We start from the raw sequence: 19,804 nt of genomic DNA, 5'->3' as shown, positions 1-19,804 counted from the left end.
GGTGAGCTACGTGACTTGTATAGATCTGAGGAGAAAATGTTTTGAGATGGAAAGTTGGATGACTTTGAGATTTCCTAGAGTGAATTGGGGATCGGAGGTGGTGTGTTTGAATTAAAATCAGTGTAGTTCGCGCAGGCATGAGTGCTGTATTAATTCTTGCGTAATGCGCATTAGATTTCTCTCATCATCAGACCTTATGGTACCATAGACAAATGTTAGAGAATGTAAGAAACAAAGTGGTGCGGAAAGGTATAAAAGCACAACGAGGAAAACAACTATTTGGTCAACAAAATTAAGCCCACTCATATTTATAACTTTTATTTTTTTTTCTGGCATGTAAAATACAAATAATTAAACAATTCCATGAAAAAGTCTTCAAGCGCCTTCATCTTAAATCCCAGTAGTAAATATTCTAAACTAAACTGAAAGGTTTTACATTTATTGTTCATTTGTCATTGCTCATTTGGTCATGTCTGAAAGTATGTATGAGTGTTTGAATTCCACTACTTTGATCATTTTAACCCTTTTTTGATTTTTGTTTTGCCATTCCAGGAAAAATGTAGAAAAACATCACTAATAATAATATACTCCATCCCCTCTTCTAAATAAATAGACACAAAATACAGTTGGTTGAAAAAAAAGAACCACTCGCCCCTTCAAATAACAAGATCTTCCAGTTGCTTGTCCTCCAACAATTATCCATCTTTTCAGTTGATTTTGGGGCCAAACGTAGTAAAACAATTTAGGTGCCAAAATGTTCCCTCAGTGTCCCTTCAAAGACAAGCGTGAATAGGAAAGCATCTTGTGAGGGACAACCCCGTCCCCCTTCCTTTAGATCAGGGATGTCAAACTCCGTTTGGCTCCAGTAAAAGAATGTCTACTCCAATTCTTTAGCTTCTCAGTATTATGCCATTGTAGCAGCAGAGTGAATGGAATTTTACACCTGAACCAATACATCGTAATATGCAAACTCAACACTTCCCTCTAGCTGACGGAGAACATTTGGTTCCTGTTCGTTGAATAAAATTATTACTTTTGATAGAAATGACTTAGAGACTCGCTTCCTTTTTTTAATACTCAGAAATCCGGATTGAATAATCCAATAATTTAGCTCACGGGCCTTATGTTTGACATTCCTGCTTCAGATCGATAACCAAAGACGGGGCGGTCTCCAGGGCCGGGTGAGTGGTTGAATAAAACAAGACTATGTTTAGGTTAAATAATTAAAAGATTTTTCATTGAACAAGACAAACAGAACACAGGCAGTAAAGGCATAACATCTAGCACACAGCATGTATGTTTATACAGTTCAATTTGTTAAATATAGCAGTGCATTCTTTGACTATGGAGAACATTTCCAAATTGAACTTCTAAAGCTGTTTTCTATTTGTCCCCCTGTTTTTTTTTTCATCCCAAGAAACAAAATGGTGTAACCACAATTTTGGAAAAAACTGAAAAAAATCTTTGAACCTTGCAAATATAACAAAATAAACCATAAATATACACAAAAACATACTTTATACGAGGCAATAATAATAATAATCATAATAAATAGTTTTTAAGTTAACAATAAGTTAAAACTACAAGCTTAAAGTCGCCCAAATAATACAAGTTTGTTGGCGCTATTTTGATTTTTTTTCTTTTTTCGTTTAAATTATTTTCATGTTGCAACAAAAGCTACCACAGACTTTTACAAACACAATTAAACACAGTTTGATTGAACAAAAAGAATCTAACTAAGTCTAAAATAGGCATACACTTCAAAAAACTGCAACTAATTATGGAGGAAAAAAAGAACAAACCGTACCCAAACATAATCTTGACCCATGTGTGTGTTCTCTATGGCAACATCAACGACACGAATACGCTCATTTAACAAGTGAGTGCGTTTGAAATCAATAAATTACAAGAGGAAAGAAAATGATATTCGGTCAACGCGGGCTTGAAAAAAAACGGATGATTTTTTGGACAGTATTCCTTTCAAGGTCACTGATGATTGCTCTCTTAGGTTAGTTTGCATGGTCAGAGCACAGATTACAGGGCTGAGGAGGTCATTATGGAAATTTACAGATCAGAGCTCTTGTTTGGTTCCTGCTAATGAGAGATTTCTCCGGTGAGCTCTGTTAGTCGTCTGATCGCATTTGATCTGTTTGTTCCTTTCGCTTTCCGCAAACCTTTTCAGTGTGACGTTTAATTTTCTTTTTTAAAAATATATATCATTTGTTCTCAGTCGATATAAAAACAAAGCACATTGCACTTACTGTTCCATAGGAAAGTTTTTTTGTCTTTTTTTTTGATCGTTGTTGTTGTTCGAGTCGTGTTTGTGTGTGTCGATGTGTACGCGTGGTATTGTTTCCTGTTCCTCTGCTCTCTCCTGTACATTATGACTGGATGCGGTTTCAGAGTTGACTGCGTATGTAAGTGTACTCCGGGTGTTTAGGGTGAAACCCGTAAAGTCAAACATACTTGGTGTTGGGGACGACAATGCTCGAACGAAAATAGACGAGTTAGTCCAAGGGACACTGTCATATTTGACCATTACTGTGCGGTGCCATCAAAAAAGCATTGCTACGAAGCTCAAGGAAGAATACAAACTACAGACTCAAAGTTACCAAACCACGGTAATTTTCTTTAAAATGTTTTGGCCAGCCTTTCACAAGGTTCTGGGCTTTTCGTGGTACCTGTAGTAACAAGGTGTCGAACAAATAGTTAGCTCCCTTTAGGTCAGTATTTCTCAACTGGTGGATAGATATCTAGAATAGGTGGCAAAATTGTTTTAAAAAAACACACAATAGATGGCGTTAATCAATCTTTTCCCCCTGTTCGGTCAATCAGCACTGTGATTGAAAGACCACATCTCATTTTATTGTCATTTTGTTTCTTTTGTTTTCCTTTTCTACCCATAATAATAGTTCCCCGGAACGTTAGGGGACTTAAGGGGAAGAAAAAGTGGAAAACAGTGACAGAAGGAAATGATTGCAAATTATTGTGCAAGGGTGTGCCATTGAAGTAATGTTTGAAGTTACAGTATACGGTTTGAAAATGTTATACTTACTGGCTTTTATCACTATATTGATCTCAATTATTCATCTAATTAAGCAATTATCGACTGAACTATCTGACTGTTTTGTCGACGTTCCCATTGTGGCGCCTTATAATCCGGTGCGCCTTATGTATGGAAAATATCGGACAAAAGACTATTTTTTGGGGGTGCGCCCTATAACCCGGTGCGCCTTATAGTGCGGAAAATACGGTAATTGTTTTTCTTGTTTTGTGTCGCAGCTTGTCATTAGAGAGAAATGGTGGGTAGTCAAGTCAGACCAGTTCATAACCACTTCTTTAGGTGAGCCTCATGTTATGTAAATCCAAATTTCTCAACCTGCAAGTGTTTAAGAAACTGCACATTTATATAATAAGTTATGTATTTTTGCCTGTTATTCAAATAGATGTTGTTTTTAAGGAATGAAGGTGGTTTGTTTTTACCACTGGGATACTCTAAATAATACCAGAGAGGCTATTTGAAGTGTTTGAGGTGATTTGATTTAACAAATTTGGCTATAAAGCAGATGATAGAAGTGTAGGGGGATGTATACTATATCCAATGCTTCCATTTATCAAGAGGTGATATGTTTAGTGGCTTGTTTCTGATATGTCTTTTCTCACAGTCCATGTCTGTGTGAAATGGGATTTGCTCTCAGCTGGGATGTCATAGCTTACTGGAGCTTGTTACGTTTTCGCATCCACAGATATGTTCAGCGGGGATGTTCAGAAGTATGAACTTAAATCGCGGAGAGGGCCTTTAATGACACCACAAAGAACAGATTTGTACAGCAATTATTTTGGGAAATACTTAAGTTTCACTGACCAGCAAAGCTATTTCTTTGGTAAAAAAAGAAAACAAATCAAATTAATCGAATAAATCGTGCTCATTGTTCACTGCAGGGCTGCATTGTGATTTCAATTCAAAGCGTATATTATTTTTCTTTTGTCAGGTGGTCAATGGGAGGGTCTCACGCACCATTTTTTTCGCATCTTGGATTTAAAAAGCCAACAAAAAAACAACAGTGTGCACAAATTTAGCGTTTCTGGGCACTCCATATTATAGATTTTTGACATACCGCTAGTGTTTCAGCTTGCTTGACCCGTGTTTTCATGTGAAATTATGTAGCTTCTTTACTTTACTGTCAAGTATTTTTGCCAAACATTAGTCGTGGTCGAATGGTGAGGTTGGTGTGTGCAATCCACTGTTTTATTACTCTCGTCCCTCACTGCTCACCCGCACACCACTACTTGTTCCCCCCCCTCTTATTTCTCTTGCTGCAAACATCATAGGGTTTAAAATAAAGCCATGCGATGTCCCATTTTTTTTTCTCCCAAGCTTAGGAATCAGTAAAAATTCAGCACGAGGTCTTGTTCCTTTGTATGTATAAAAATAGATTTTTCTCTAATGTAATCCTTTCAAAGAGATCGTCCTATTTGCCTAACACAGCGGCATTTAGAAAAGGGAAAGGCAAACGTCTTGAATATAGTTGACCCTATTTTATCTATGATCATGTGCAGGTATCAAAACACGTTAGCCTGTTCCCATGGTAGAGCTAAAGTAGGCTTTGCGATGGAGACCTCAGGTAACACAAAAGGCCTTAGAATTTTAACAAAGGGACCAAGAAAATATTCTGTGCCTTTGGGTTGGAGCAAATCATTGAAATGCCCTCAATGATTGAGACTATTATTTCTTTTCTTGATGTTGCTGAGTTATCTTGCAAGAGGAAGCTCCTAAATTGTTTCAAAGGAACACATTTGAGCTTCAGGGATCAGATAAATTAGACAAACCTTTTTGAGAACATACTGTTTGGGGATGAGTCAGAAGAGTAATACCGGGTTTCAAGACGTGTATCACTTTGACAGCCATTAACACATGGACTGTCTCCCGTGTGGCAACGTGTCACTAAGGATCATTGTCTTAGGTGTGAGTTTAGTTCGAATTTTTTATGTTTTGGTTGTTTGGAGTATCCCGTGCTGTTAGAGGGAAGCACAAAGCCCAATTTCTGCAGAGCTGGTAATCAATAACACACATACCAGGTAGTTCTCAATGTATCCCTCATTACTTATCTTTGATTTCAAACAGGCAGCTTCTGTCAACTCCATCCTGAGGATAGATTAGGAATTATTTTGCTCTAGCTGCCTTGACTAAGTTTGATTTGGCTGTCAGTCTAGTTTTTAAATATATTTCCTGGAATCCCATTTTTTTAAATGACATTAGTTTAGAGTGAATAAGAGAACTTGCCTTTTTGCAGGGAAGAAAACAGTAGTCAAGGTTTTTAGAAAATGCCTACATATACGGCTATAATTACCTCTTTACACCTGCATACTGAACACATAGTGATATTTTTAATAGACATATAGAACACTGTGTTTTAATTTCATGTTCTTTAATCTTAAAAAAAGTCACTGTTTTTAAAATGCCCAAGTGTAAAAATAAATAGATAAATAAATAAATAACCAGGGGATAAAGAGGAGCTACATCCTTGCCATAGGAGTAGAAATTCGGGGTGAATTGCACATATTTGTTAAAATTTGATCGTAATCTTTTCTTTTGTTCACTTGTCTCCATTTGCCTGAATTCAATCAAAGCCGTCAGTACACATTCTTTGTCACATTCATTTGACTGTCTCCTAAATAGATAACTCTTAATCCCTCGCCAGAACAAACCAGCTACGCACCCCTTTCTAATTCAATCCAGGCAAAGACAGGGAAGGTCTAGCATGTAGTGGAAAGAACAGAAAACTCCACTTGTGTGTTTGTTTGAAGCTCTGTGTTTGCTTGCCTATGGATAAGTTTGATCATGTGTGGATTTGCTCGTGTCTGTGTATTGTGATTATATATTGTGGATTTGTGTGCGAAAGCGTCAGAGAGAGACTCAGTCCAGGCCCATATATAAAGTGATGACACAGGGGTCTCAGGTAGCCCCCTGTGCAGGTCAAAGGTGCTGACGCCACTGGCCCCTCTCTCAGGCCTTGTGCTGCTTGCTGGTCTTGAATGAAACCTGCAGCACGCGGTCACCCAGGCGGTAGCCATTGAGGCTCGCAATCGCCATGGCCGCCTCGTCATAGTTGGTCATGGTGACGAAACCAAAGCCCTTACATTTGTTGGTGGTAAAGTCACGGATGACCTTGACATTGGTGACGGCGCCGAAGGGCCCAAAAAGCTGCCACAGGACGCTCTCGTCGGCCTCTGGCGACAGGTTATACACGAAGATGCACCAGCCAGCTCCGGTGGGACCGGTGAGGTTAACGCCGGCAAGGCTGGTCATGCTGTCGATGGTGATTGGGGAGAATCTGGGAAAGAGAGTGGGAGAACTACCATGGGTGTCATTCTGAAGTTCCACACAACTTTAACGCGCTACACTATCTTGGATGATGACCATGTTCTCTTAAGTTTGTAGATCGGTAACGTTTCATAAGAGGACCCTGTCCCTGTCTTATCCAGTGGTAGATATGCAGCGCATTGTCTCCAAGCTACCTGCTTTGGTATTAAAATGCCAGTGCGTGCCTGAGATACACAGACACCACACAGTCTGCTTGTTATCTCTGCAGGCCAAAAACCTTCAGCAAGAACCAAACACATGAATCACAATGTTCAACTGAAAGCATAGTGTTGTACGAAACACAGAAACCTAGAGAGGGATGGAAAGCAAATTAAAAGTCAAATCATACAAAAACTGGAGCAAACAGACGAAAAACGGAATCTGGTATGCCCATGCTGGTGAAAAAAGGGGACATTGAAGCAACTGAACGGTCAATGTTAGATCGTAAAAATAAAATCTTGCTGATCAATAAAATAAAACCAAACAAAAATAAGGTTAAACAAAGCCATGCCAGAATACCCTGCTGTGATGGAACTACGTGATTGTCGTTGCAAGCTGTTGTCTAATTCCAAGTCAGCAGATGGTATTCCGGGCACTTTGTTTTGATATTTTATTTTAGCATGGATGCTTTGGAAAGTATCCCTTTTGGCATTTACCTCTTGACTCCATAGCTGGCGTTTAGTAAATTGTCGAGTCTGCAACGCAAGAAGGAGAGTGAAGGGATGGAAAAGTTAGTTAGGAGATCCATAAGGCAGTGCTACAGGCCATTTAGTCTACATGTAGTAGCTCGCTGCTGCCGGCTGGCTCCAGAGGGCATCTTTCCTTCTCTTATCGGGCCGAAACCTCCGACCGCATTCATTGGGTTCTTACTATCGTTTATGATTAAGTTCCATTACAGATTAAAAGCATACTTTGCATTCCTGTCCATTTAAAATCAAACGACTGGGGAAATGTAATGCCAAAATAATGCATTCTCATGTCGGACCATAAAAATAAGACGGACGGGCATCAATGGCCAAATATTCCATTGTAAAAGCAGTTCCTTCTTTTAAAATACAACTCCAGTGACTTGTCAGCAAAATCGGAAGGGTCAGCATGAATGGCAGTGAATATGAAATTTGTGCTTTTATGGTAAAAGTCTGGTCTCTTACATTGGCTTTGAGCTGTTATTTGGATCTGGTCCCTTTCCGAAAGAAGGGATCACGCTGCAGTTAAAAGAAAGTCAGAGAAGAAGATACTGTTTTATGGATATGAATACTTGATGCTTTCGAACACACAATTCTCTCAATGTAAGGCAAGTTATGAATTGTGTGTCATTTTTAGTTTTTAGTGCATAATATGCAATACACTTGCTGTTGATTTGTACTACTAGATGGTATCCTCACATGGCTAAAGAAGGGATGAGATAAGTCGTAGTTAAGGGTTAGTCAGTTGTTAAGTAGTTAGAGTCATAGGCGAGTCCTAAGGACAATACACTTTCATTTCAAATGTGTTTTACACAACTGGCAATAAATGATTTTCTTAAAAGAGAATTCTAACAATATATTCTAAGGCAGATGACATATTTTGCTCCACCAATACCTCCAAATGAATTCTGTCAACATCTTGAAAGAGACAATGTTCTATTATGACAATCTCCTAATGATTTCCATTGGATAATTTCTTCTCGAGAGAAACTACAACTATGACACCACAAATGACGTTCAACTCGGCTCAAAATCTATGTTTCTTAATTTGTTAGTGACGATCCCACGTGTGTCAAAAGGTTTTTGGTTCTCAGTACCTAAAACGCTGCGTCTGGTGGTGCAGGGGCCCCGTGTAGCGACGGGCAGCGGTCTGATACAGCTGAGTCAGCAAAGCCTGGCCCGTCTTTTGGCTGGGATTGTTGGCGAACTTGACAGTGATGGGCTCGGCAGCGCCCAGAGGCTTCTGTCCATTCAGACCCTTGATGGCCTCCTCCGCTTCGTTTCGTTTGTCAAACCGGATGAAGCCCACTCCTCGTGATATGCCTGCTCCGAATAAGAAAGCATAACAATGTCACTACCTTGGCATCCAAGAGCACCGCCTGTTATTAAAAAAACCCTTCTGAAAGCTAAATAGAGTTCATATTTGCTAATGTGAAATAAGGCTATACCTGTAACTTGGTCCACTAAAATGCGGGAGGTGATGATGCGACCATATTGGGAGAAGAGCTGCTCCATATCCTTCTGGCTCATGGTCTTTGGGAGACCACTCACATAAAGGTTTGCGTCACGAATAGAAGCAGAGCTTGGCCGTGCATATGATACCTAAATAAACACATGGTGAATCAGTAAATTGACTTTCTTTTCCTTTATCTCTTTTGTTCTCTCGGACCCAAAGACTCTTCCATTGGTCCGCTTTGATAATATTTCGAAGAAAAATAAGATTGTTAAAACATACTACATTGTTCTTGTGTCTAAGCCGAACTGAGAGATAGCCCAGGTCATCACATAATGCTTGTCATGAGTCTTTAAGACAGAATGCGTGTTGTTTGAGATAGGCTCAGCTCCCTTTTTGAGTCCGTCTCTATTCCTTTGTCTGAATCTCCGGGGAGGAGGCGCAGCCCTGCTGGCAACAGCAAACAGGGTAAATGCATTGCAAGACCTGTGGGACTCTTGACAACCCTTTGCCACAGGGCTCTTTCTCGTTACGCTCAAAACTCCACCTATTTTAACTGATGAAAACGAATGCGTATATCTTGTATAATTTTGTGAATCTAATAGCTTCAATTAAACCTTTTGCAATGAATACAGGTGTTCAGCAAACATAACATGTATTTTGTGAGTGATGCGTAAGCTTCAGGGTTGTGCAGCACTGTGATTAGGGGGCTCAAGACAAACCGGGTGCAGTGGGAGGGTGCTACTGCATTAAAGGAGCAGAGGCTGCCCCATAATTAACCCTTTCCTTGCATCTCCCACAGTACAGATGGTGCCTGAGGCCCATATGGCCTCTAATCCTGTCAGCTCTACCCCCTACCCCTCTTCTACTGCCCCCACATGACATGGACTTGCCCGCTCCCCATCTTTATTCATGCCTCAAGCAAAACTTGAGCAAAGAAACTGGCCAAATTACAGTCCACAGCAAAGCAATTTGTTCACTCCTCAGGAGAAAGGGTTATGTTAAACATCTAAACCAATCCGATTTCATTGGTTGTCCTATGTTGACTTGCAGCTGGAGTCCTGAGTCAAAATGAATATCTGATTAGCCTGCAGCTGTATAGGAAAATCACCTGGTTTGCTCAGCAGGAGATTTGATTTTGCATAGTGCTGCACTTTGCCCCAATAATGTTTGAAGTCAACTCGGAGTGGGCGTACAACAGGATGGAAGCGATTGATAGAGTACTGCCTATTTCCTCTCATTCGATTTGGGAACCCAAAAAAGCGCCCTAATTGGCCCGGATTGAAGGCAGATGGGGTAACCTGGCCTGACCCCTAATGCGCCTCAGCAAGCCTTCCTAATTACATTTCCATCACAATAACCACCGTGTGCTTTCTGACCTCCGCAGCCTTCGTCCCCTTTCACCCCTTTCTCCTGTTTCTCTTTGTTCTCTTTGCTGCTGCCTTTTGCATACTCCCTCCTCCTCCCCTCCATTCTGCTATGTCTATCGTCACCTCCCTCAAGCTCCATGATGAAAATGTACACTTCTTCTATTCTTGGTCTACCCTTTTTTCTTTTTACACGTGGTCTGTCTTCTCACCTTGATTGTTTTAGTCTGTAGTTTGAGACCATTAAGTGTGTTGATGGCTTTGTCTGCATCATTCGGATCTACGTAGTTGACAAAGCCGTACCCCAGACTTTGACCTGCGGAGAACAGGCTTAGTAATTTCAAAAGAAATTATCGATTTTGAAAAGAAGAAAAGACTACCTGTTATCTTGTCCCTGACCAGTTTGCAGGACTCAATTTCCCCGATGCTACCAAACAAGCTCTTGAACTCTTCCTGAGTCATGTTCTGGGGCAAGTAGTTGACAATCAGGTTGGTTTTGCTGTCATCTGTGGCGCCGTTGGTGCTGATGACTGGACCATTGGGTAGACTGGTTCCGCTCGGACCGTTAGACACCTGGGTTTCCATGGTGCTGATTATCTGCTGAGGAAGACAACGGCGTCAGATAGGCAGACATTTTGTGTGGTGTTCAAACGCTGATGGTAAGCGTACAGATAAGCACACACACGCATAATGAGCGTCTCCCCTCTTTGTCCTTGTCTCCGAAAGGTCAGGAATCAGCATTGCTGAAATAGAGATGGATGCTCAGGCTGATTTAATATACAGAAGCTCGCCCCCGCCCGCTTTGACAGAACCCCCACTTTTTCTCATCCTGCTCCCTGCCTCTGGTCCTGCAGATGTCACAGTCCCTTTCTCTCTTTGCCACCCCTCCCCCTGCTAGCTTCTTGGGTCAAACACCATTACATCACAACAAAGATGCGAGGTGGCAATAGTGCATGTGGAAATCAAATACTAGGGTGCTTTGAAAGTAACAATAGATTTTTTTAGCTGCCATTAGTGATGTAAGCATTGGTGTCTTGGTACTGTGTAACTTTTTGTGTTGTCCCGTATTGTGTTATTTAATTTGTTCCAAGGGGGATCCTGAATCTGTATGGTCAAAAGAGGAACTTCCTGCTCCACTTTTCCGTCTCCCCTTCGCTCACTCACTCGCTTGTCATGGTCTTGTTAATTCCCAGAACAAAAAGCTTTCTGCAAACATTACCACATTCCTCATGGCAAATGCCTTTTGTGTCTATAAATGCAAACCAAAGATATATCTTAAAGTCACTTGGTGCTGTGCATATTCAGATTGCAATCTCAAAACATCAACCCAATCTATATTCATAAAAAGATATAATTACTGAATTTAGATAATTTCTTCTCACTTCAGTACTAACCACATTAGAATACAAATTCAATTAGACCATAATTTATAATATTTTCAAATGGCCCAAGGATTTTTTTAAAGTTACAAAAGTAAACCTTTAAACTAGGATGGTACTATGAGATTTCTGGACCGTCTTCCTATACAGTGTCATTCTGTCATCAAGTCTGCACTCTTCCACCATCTATGAATAGCTTCATCTAAACTGCCTCTCCCCCTATCACTTCTACCTCCAGCCTTCCTCCCAACCTCACCTTCCTTCAGGTTGCCTAGGCAACCATCCCTCTAAGACTTTATTGTGTCTAATGGCTTCATGTGTGGCATTTTCGTACTCCAAGCCTGCAGACGCCTGTATTTGGTCTAATACATGCTCAGTTATATGACCTTTTTTCCCCTTTTTGTACGCTGATGTCACACTGCAAGCCCAACCAAGCAAAACTAATTAAACATAACATAGAAATTGTTACGTGGGGATGCACGCATTTTCCTAAAATATAAAATAAAGAGAGTAATGCAGACTCAGCGTTATTACTGTTCTTCAGTCACTTATAAAACACAAAAATAAATGTGGTACTTTTGCTGCGGTTCAAGCCCTCTGTTTGCATTGTTATGTGATGTGACGCGGCCTACTAACGGGAATATGAGCAACTGCGTGTGTCCCAAATATGACAAAAGCATTCGAAGTGGGGTGAGGACAGAACATATTCGGCACCAAAAAGAGTAAAATTATATAATTTGCATCAGTGTGAGGAGCTGGCTTGAAAGATGAGTTTTCAACGTGAGCAACATAGATCAGGGTTTTTATCTAAAGGATGCTTTACATCGTTAATAGGCTCCATATGTCAAATATTAGAAATCAGATGATGGTCAGTTTGCTAGCAACACCCTTGTGTATGGATTTGATAATCACAAAGAAATAATATGAGTTTTCCTTTTGGTAGCATTCTTGTATCCCTAAGCACGAAACAAGCATTATGAAGTTCCGTTTTGTCTCTGTCAAGCTTTTTTTGCCATCCGTAAAAAAAAAAAAAAGATAACATACATCAAAAACATTTTAAAACCATCACCTAAAAACTCTCTTTTGAGGTTTTTGATAAATATAATTTGTTATGCTAGAGTCCTGTGGCCAGGATCACTCCCGCTCGTCTCCCAGCCTCTTCTATTTTGGTGTCCTGTGAGATCTCCCTTAATATTTAATCTACTGCATCAGCATCGCCTACACATGCTCCCAGACTTGCACGCAAACATGAGGCCAGCCTCCTCTTGCACACCGAGCCAGACTTGCACGCAAACCCAAGAGTCGTCCTCCTCCTGGCTCACTCACTGCCAAGATCACACGCGGCGTACACTCGGAGATCGCCCGGAAAAATTAAAAATGATAATAACAAATAAAAGTAAGGCGCTTCTTGACTAAACCTAAAAGTGGACTTGTTTTGTGTCCCTCCCTTTCTCCTTTTCTTTGAGTAGCATGTAAACAGTCCTGCCGATTCACTTCTGCTCCAAATGCAGTGCAGCACTGCAGGCTATGTGATCTACACTGGAAGTCATCACACGTTATGCACAGTGTGAGAATCACTCGAAACTAAATGAAACTGAGATGTGAAGCCAAGGAAAAGCGTGTAGCAATCCTCAGGAGTCATCGTTTTGTTTTGCTTTTTTGCTAAATCAAAACTGACACAGGTATTGTACTTTTTATCTTGTCATTGTGTATTTTTCACAGTTAGCATTATTTATAGTGTTTATAACAAAAATATCTGCCTGATAGATTTTTTGTTTACTAAAATGAACCCAAAAATACAATTATTATATTATTCAATATGCCTACACTCCCATTCTACTCATTAATGTGAGATTTGGATTATTATCAGTATGCACATGACTGAAAACGACTTTCAAATAAAATACTGACCTTGAAAAGAGGGAATATGTTGTAAAACCAGTGAAAAACACCCCAGTGTCTCTTAAATGCACTCGTCCACCTTATATGATCAAATTTCCCCCTTATTTGGGTGTGTGTGTGTGTGGGGGGGGGGGGGGGGGGGGGTGGGGGGGTTGTCACCAGAAAGAAGTGTAAATCAGGCAGCTAAATAACACAGATTACAGGATTATCCCAAACAAAGGGCATTAGGCGCTTTGAAGGATTATAGTAGCATCTGAAAAAAAGGGAGACCGGAGTCAGAGCTCATGTCAACTGCCATGAAGTGTTTGGTTCCAAAAAAAGCTAATTTTGGAAACAAAAGTTAAAAAAAAAACCATCACGAGAGAAAATAGCAGTTGAGCGCTGCTTTTACATCTCTCTGAAATGCTATTACGTTTTAGCGCTATCCAGCGTGCTGAAAAAGGGAGTGGCCGTTTGAAATCATCATCTCTTGTTCTGTCCTTTTTTCAAATAAAAAAAAAGCAAAATTGCCATGTTTCTCTTCATCTAATGTAACCTGCAGCCTGCCCAGCCTTAATGTGCCCCGTCCCTCCCTGCGCGCTCTGCAGGCATTCACGGCGCCAGCAGCACTCTTTTTGCTGAATAAACGTATTGACAGGCCCAAACAAAAGAGCCACCCGTTCCTCCTCTTCTCTCTCTTGCACAAGCCGTGGCGGCACTATGAATATTAATGCAAACAGTGGCGCTTTGTGCGTATGCGTAGCGGCCAGGCGGGGGCTGCAGGACAATGAGTCTTACAGTCAAGTTTAGATAAATAAATCCAGTATATATTTTTGGGCTTTTTATTACACACTTTTGTTAAAAATGAGATGAATAAGCAGCAAATATTAACTCTTAGGTCTCTTAGGTGTATTTGTCTGATAATTGTTCAGTAATATAATTTAGGGCCGCTTACAAAACATAATCACGCGTCTTGACTAAACCTCCTCAGTTATTGAATTTCAATTAAAATTAACACGGCTTTGGAATTGTCAGGCAAAATAATATCATTTTAGAGACAATATAACCTCCGCGACGGCTTCAGTGCCACGATGGCCTCGGCTCGTCCTTGTCCTTGACTTGTGTAAGCGCCTCGGGAAGGTTGTCTGACTCAACGGTTTTCTAGTCGCTTTGGCACTGCGGTAGCGGCATTGGAGGAGGACTGCGGCCTGTGTGTGTGCATTTGGGGAAAGAGGGAGGGGCAGGCTGGGGAGGGCATACGGATAAAGGGAGTTGGGGATAGGGTGAGTTAGGGGTGTGAGATCATACTACACTCTCTTGATCCATGTGTGCATTGTAATGAGATGCAAAAAATGGAAGGATTACTATGAAATGCTCCAACTATAGTTGACCGTCTTTCAGTTATATTATGTGGTACCTGAATTTGTATTCTTAACATTATTCATCATGACACATAAACAAACAAAAAATAGCCTTCTCCTTGTGTCCTTCAATTCGTAGAATATAAGTGCATGGGGGACAACAGGCTGTAGTAAGCTTGAAAGGCCCAGTGTCCATCCTGAGACACGCCCAAAATACGGACCACAGGCCACAGGAGCTGAGCCAATTCCTGCACCTCTCTCTCTATGTTATTGTATGAGAAAGCATGGTTGCCATGTGTTGTATTTTTTTTATAGCAAACCAAAATGATTTTAACTGCTTAAATCTCTTTGCCTCCTTTGAATTATTTCCTTTGAGAGAAGCAAAGGCAAAGGATGTATAACGTCTCTCTTTGCCAAACCATTTTTCCCTTCCCTGCTAGTTGGAGCAGCCTCCAAGCCATCTCGTTTTGTCTCCGGCATCCTTGTGATGCGTGCATTAGGCTAAGGAAACCAACTCCCCGCCCTTGCCTACCCACCCAAATGAACGCGTTACTCCCTTGTGCGCAATTCCATATTTCTATTATTTAAGGGACACAAAGTGAAATGGGAACAACACATAAAATTACAAAGCTTTGATAGAATCCTGAAATATATTTTCCAAATTGGCAGTTTATCCATTCCAACATGCGTTTCAGATCAGCCTGTATCTCCCGAAACCTGTGTTTGCACTAAATGCTGCGAAATGGCCGCATCACATGTGCACATGCTAAGGCAGTGTGCGCTACACATGAATGAACACAAAGGGGACTAGAGAGACACAACATGCAGTCCTGCATCCCCCCTCAGCCGGCAAGAGACACAGAAGGAATACGTACAGTAACCATTCTTGACGTACAACGACAAGGAAATCTAGGTCCCTCTTTCCTGCGGAAGCTCGGCGGCGGTCTAGCGGTGCTCTGTCTGCACGGGCTCTTCTGGAGTTCCAAAAATCAAAAGAAAAACAAAAAAATTAAAAAAAATACAAATTGGGGCCTGAGTGAGGGTCTCAGCCTGGGGTGGTTGTATGGCGGTCCGCTATAGGATGAAAAAGAGAAGGACTGGGCTCGCTGCAAGATGACGAAGGAGAAAGAGAAGAGCGTTCTCTTCGATGGCGGAGGGCGATAATAAAAAAAATTGTAGAGTGGAGAAGCAGTGATGCTCGGTAGGGTGTGTCCAAGGATGGGAGGAGGAGGATGATGATGAGGAGGAGGTGGACAAGGAGGGGGGACTTCTGCTCTGGAGTATTTTTTTTTTGTTTGCGTGTGTTCGATTCCCTGCTCGCTTTGCAGTCTCCTTCTGCTCTTCTGCTGCAATGTTCTTTTATGCGCGCTGGTGGCTGCTGGAGTAGGCCACTGATTGGCTAATTGTACAAGGAGGCTGCTACAGCGGCTATTGCGATGAGCTTCTAGCCCATTATCCCCTTCAGGAGAGAGATCACCAAAAACCCCCACCCTCAACTAGCCCACCGCCGCCACACTATCACCCCCACCCTCGCTCCTTCACCCCACTATTGCTTCTCTCCGTGCCCTTCCATCACTCTACTGCCTGCTCCTCAATGCCCTTCCTTTTTTCGTGGCCCCCACCCCCTGCCTCTTCACACACACACATTCAAACACTCTCACATACAACTGGGTGAATAGGACTCCACCTGCACCGGCAGAGCAGATGGGTGCAGCACTTGGGCCTTCTTCTTTCCTCTCCCTGCCGTTGCATCCTCCAGTTCCATCTCAAGCTCAGCAAATACTCTTTCAGACAAAAAGGAAAACGCATGGCAGGGTTGCACAAAATGTGTCCATGTGTGAGCGTTGTAAACACAAAAAAAAGCATGGAGAAGTTGTGATTCGTTAGGCAGATGGCGAACCATCGGGTAGCCAGGTGCAGATGGGCGAATAATAAATTACAACTTCTAGCCCAGCTAAATGTTTTCAACCTCCAAAAAGTTGCTAAACGCAGCTCTTGGCCAATATGTGGTCACCAGTGATTTTGTGTTTACTTAATGGCCATCCCAGCGCGACCTTCCAAGGGAGTTCTGGTCGCAGGTCCACCCACCTCTTAACGTTGTCCAGGCTGAGTGCTCACTGAGACATGCTGTTTGGGCTCATGTATAATGCAGGCTCCTGCCCCGAGACATCATGTGTGACAAATGACCTATTTCAGTGCAGACCCCCCCATAGGGCTTTGACTTGAGGGGGTGGGCGCTTACCAGTTCGTAAATCAATGTGTGTTTATTTTTTTTGCAACTTCCCCAAAGAATATTACGTTATTAGTATTGTCTCATGCTACAGTATGAGGTTAATTTTCACTATTAGTTTTGGACTGCCACTGACTTTGGTGTAGATCCAGGAATTTGTGATAGCGAGTTTTCTATTATTTGATTGTGATTATAGAATTCATGATTAATTAAAGACAAATGTAAGGGACAAATCCACATGAAAACGTTTAAAAGGGAGCTGCTTTACTTTTCAGCCTTATAGATCAGTGGTTCTCATTTTTTTCTAACCACAGACTGGTTTATCGGACAATATTTTCATGACCTGACCCAATCTCGACATCGAACAAGTTTGCACTTTTTTTAAGTTCATCAGGCAATTGTGTATGTGTAATCCTGTGCAGTCCTTCAAGACATTTTTGTGAATAAGGACTATACAAATAAATGTGACTTGACTTGACTTTAAGTTGATAATGATAAAAACAACAATAGTAACACTGCAGACATTAATAATAACAACATTACAACAACTACTACTACTACTACTACCACTATTACTTCAACTACTACTGCTTCAACTACTACTACTACAGCTACTATTTATAATAATAATAATAACAATGAGCAACATTTCACTTTGTAATATGCGATATTTGGGTGTCCTCGTAACGTTCCCCAACATCACAAGACGGGCAATTGTGCGCAATACACTTGTTATCGTAATGTTTCACGCTGAGTCTGTGCCAAGTAATCAAAACTATAAACTCACCAAATGAACTGAACTTCGCAAAAAGTGTGTTGGTGTCGTGTGCAATGTTCCCTGTAAGCTTCCACACGACTGGAAAATCACAAAAACACTGTGTGAAACAACGGTCCTGCGTCCGGCAACCAAATTATTATCAAACATGTCCAAAACCCAAGATCAAAACAGGTTACATTTTGCTGATTTTTTGCTGATTAATTATTTTATTAATGAATGAATTAATTAATGATTTAACTTGGAAAGGCTGTACGGCCCACAAAAGTGTTGATTTTACAACAACTTTTACATGAGATTTCCATTGTTCAAAAAGCATCTTTTGTTAAATAATAATAACATTATTTAATTGATTGCACAATACAGAAATATATTTAATCACACTTTTTGGTGGTTGTAGTGTTGGCAAGAATATCGACTTAATATATTTGAAAACTATTTGAATGTAAAACCTGATTTTTCAGCAACCTTTAACTCCCCAAAAAAGAGAATATGTGTCACGTAAATGTGAACAGTCAGACTCCTGTGACGTTTGTCAACACAACAGAATCAAAAGATGTCAAGTTGTAGCATGTTTAACACATTGCCCAAAGGCAGAAACTTAAAGTTACATACTGTAAAAGGTGCATTCACCATTTTAAAAGCGAGGATGATCTCCTCCATTAGCCCCGCCTCTCCATAAAATTGGCCGATCCGTCCTAAAACAGCCCACCCTTTGCATCTCCTTTCTCATTGGTCTGAGAAGTTCAGCCACTGTTTTCTTCTGCTGAAATGAGTGATACAATCTTCATTTTTATCCAATAACTTCTTATATAACAAAACTAAAAACCCTTGTGATTGCTCAGCTAAATATGTTTAACGCCTTATAATGAAAAATCTTTGGAAAGTCGGGGGTTTTCTATTGGATGTTATTCATAAAACCGAAATTGTCAGGTCTGACTTTTTACGGGGTCGGTGATCAACCAGGAAACTGCAATCAGCCCATCCTTAATTCAGACTGAAAACAGCTTCTCGTATGGAAATAGTACAAAACCTCCATTGCGCTCAGTAAAGTGTACGTCATTCATATGGATGATTGTGTTAAAATGTATTTCAAGAACCTCACTTCAAAAAGACAAACTACAGCATTGTATACATTCAACACATACATGGAATTAAACCGTCAGTGGAAGCACAGTTTTTCTTCTAAAGCCACACTTACGTTACAAAGAGCTATTTTCCGTGGTGTTCAGTGTTTTTGAATGGCAAATATGTGTCCTTAGGAATTATCATGGCCAATTTGCTGCCACAGCAGTTCTGGCATATGCCGCCTGCATGATTTTGGAAGAAAAACATTCTATTCGTTGTTCAACGGTGCAATCACCTGAAGTAACCAACAGTGTGTAATCCAAAAAGAGTACAACGCATAAAAAGAAAAAGTAAATGCCATCAGAAAAAATGCAACATAGTCAGTCCATTAACATGTATGTCTAGGGGAAACACATCCAAGAAAGCAAGGTTTTTGTAGCATGACACAATTGGCTGCATGACCATGACTACATCCCGACACAAAAGTAGATCTGCTACTGACACTGATATGGCCATTTGTGTTGATTTTCCAGTTTTAAATAAATGCATAAAAAAGATAATTGGATAATTTATTTATTTATTTATTTAGTGAGTGAGTTAGTTAGTTTGTTAGTTTATGCAAATGTTCACTGTACTTAACTGATAATATACACCATTGTATTAAATATCTTTCATTTATTGTTTGTAAAATTTTTACACATTTCTTCTTTTTAATTCCTCAAAGAGAAAAGCCCTCCGATTTTGTTGTACTGCTGCATAATGACCACAAAGGCCATTCATTCATTCATTATTTATTTTCACTGCGCAGATCCAAAGCCTGGACTGTTTTCCCCAACTCTTTTCTTCCTTTCAAAACAAATTTGTGGTGAATTGTTAATTGTTTCAGAAGTAGGGCATATGCCAAGGAAGGGGAAATTTTGCAGTTTTCTTGTAGTCTTTGTTTTACCAGGAAAATCTGTAGGTCGGTAATTTTTGTTTCAATTTATATTTTATTTTACTTCAAGTACGTTTAGCATTAAAATTGTCTTTGTTGTCATTGATAACAACATAGTGACATTGTTATCCAGGATAAACACGTACTAAAGACTTAAATGAAAAGAAACGTGATAAATAGATTGTCAAGATAAATAAGCAGAGCTATTTACATGGTAGTGTTTGGACATTGGCCTTAAGTTATAAAAATAGCCCAAATAAAGAATAGTGCATCATAATGGTCCGACGAGAAGTAGTGCAATAACAT

The 19,804-nt window shown here is 40.5% G+C and overlaps 1 protein-coding gene across 14 annotated transcripts; it reads right to left on the bottom strand.

The window, feature by feature from the left end:
* Nucleotides 1-1,806: 1,806 nt before the first annotated feature.
* On the bottom strand, nt 1,807-15,937 carry elavl3 (ELAV like neuron-specific RNA binding protein 3). Of its 14 annotated transcripts, none has more exons than XM_088330046.1 (8): nt 15,367-15,937; nt 10,251-10,470; nt 10,083-10,186; nt 8,499-8,652; nt 8,148-8,376; nt 7,516-7,569; nt 7,021-7,059; nt 1,807-6,356 (listed from the first exon to the last, which is right to left on the bottom strand). In XM_088330046.1, the coding sequence occupies exons 1-8, from the start codon at nt 15,373-15,375 to the stop codon at nt 6,008-6,010; spliced, it is 1,158 nt and encodes a 385-aa protein (XP_088186172.1). In that variant the 5' UTR covers nt 15,376-15,937; the 3' UTR covers nt 1,807-6,007. The 14 variants fall into 14 exon arrangements, with proteins under 14 accessions (XP_088186172.1, XP_088186199.1, XP_088186189.1 ...); XM_088330073.1 differs by having other exon boundaries at nt 1,807-6,335; XM_088330063.1 differs by having other exon boundaries at nt 8,148-8,373.
* Between the last annotated feature and the right edge of the window lie 3,867 nt (nt 15,938-19,804).

The sequence above is a fragment of the Urocampus carinirostris genome, chromosome 1, assembly GCF_059441175.1.
Source record: "Urocampus carinirostris isolate Australia breed hairy pipefish chromosome 1, RoL_Ucar_1.0, whole genome shotgun sequence".
NCBI classification, from domain to species: Eukaryota; Metazoa; Chordata; class Actinopteri; order Syngnathiformes; family Syngnathidae; genus Urocampus; species Urocampus carinirostris.
Note: the sequence above shows the minus strand (reverse complement) of the source record. Positions and strands in the feature narration are given on the sequence as shown.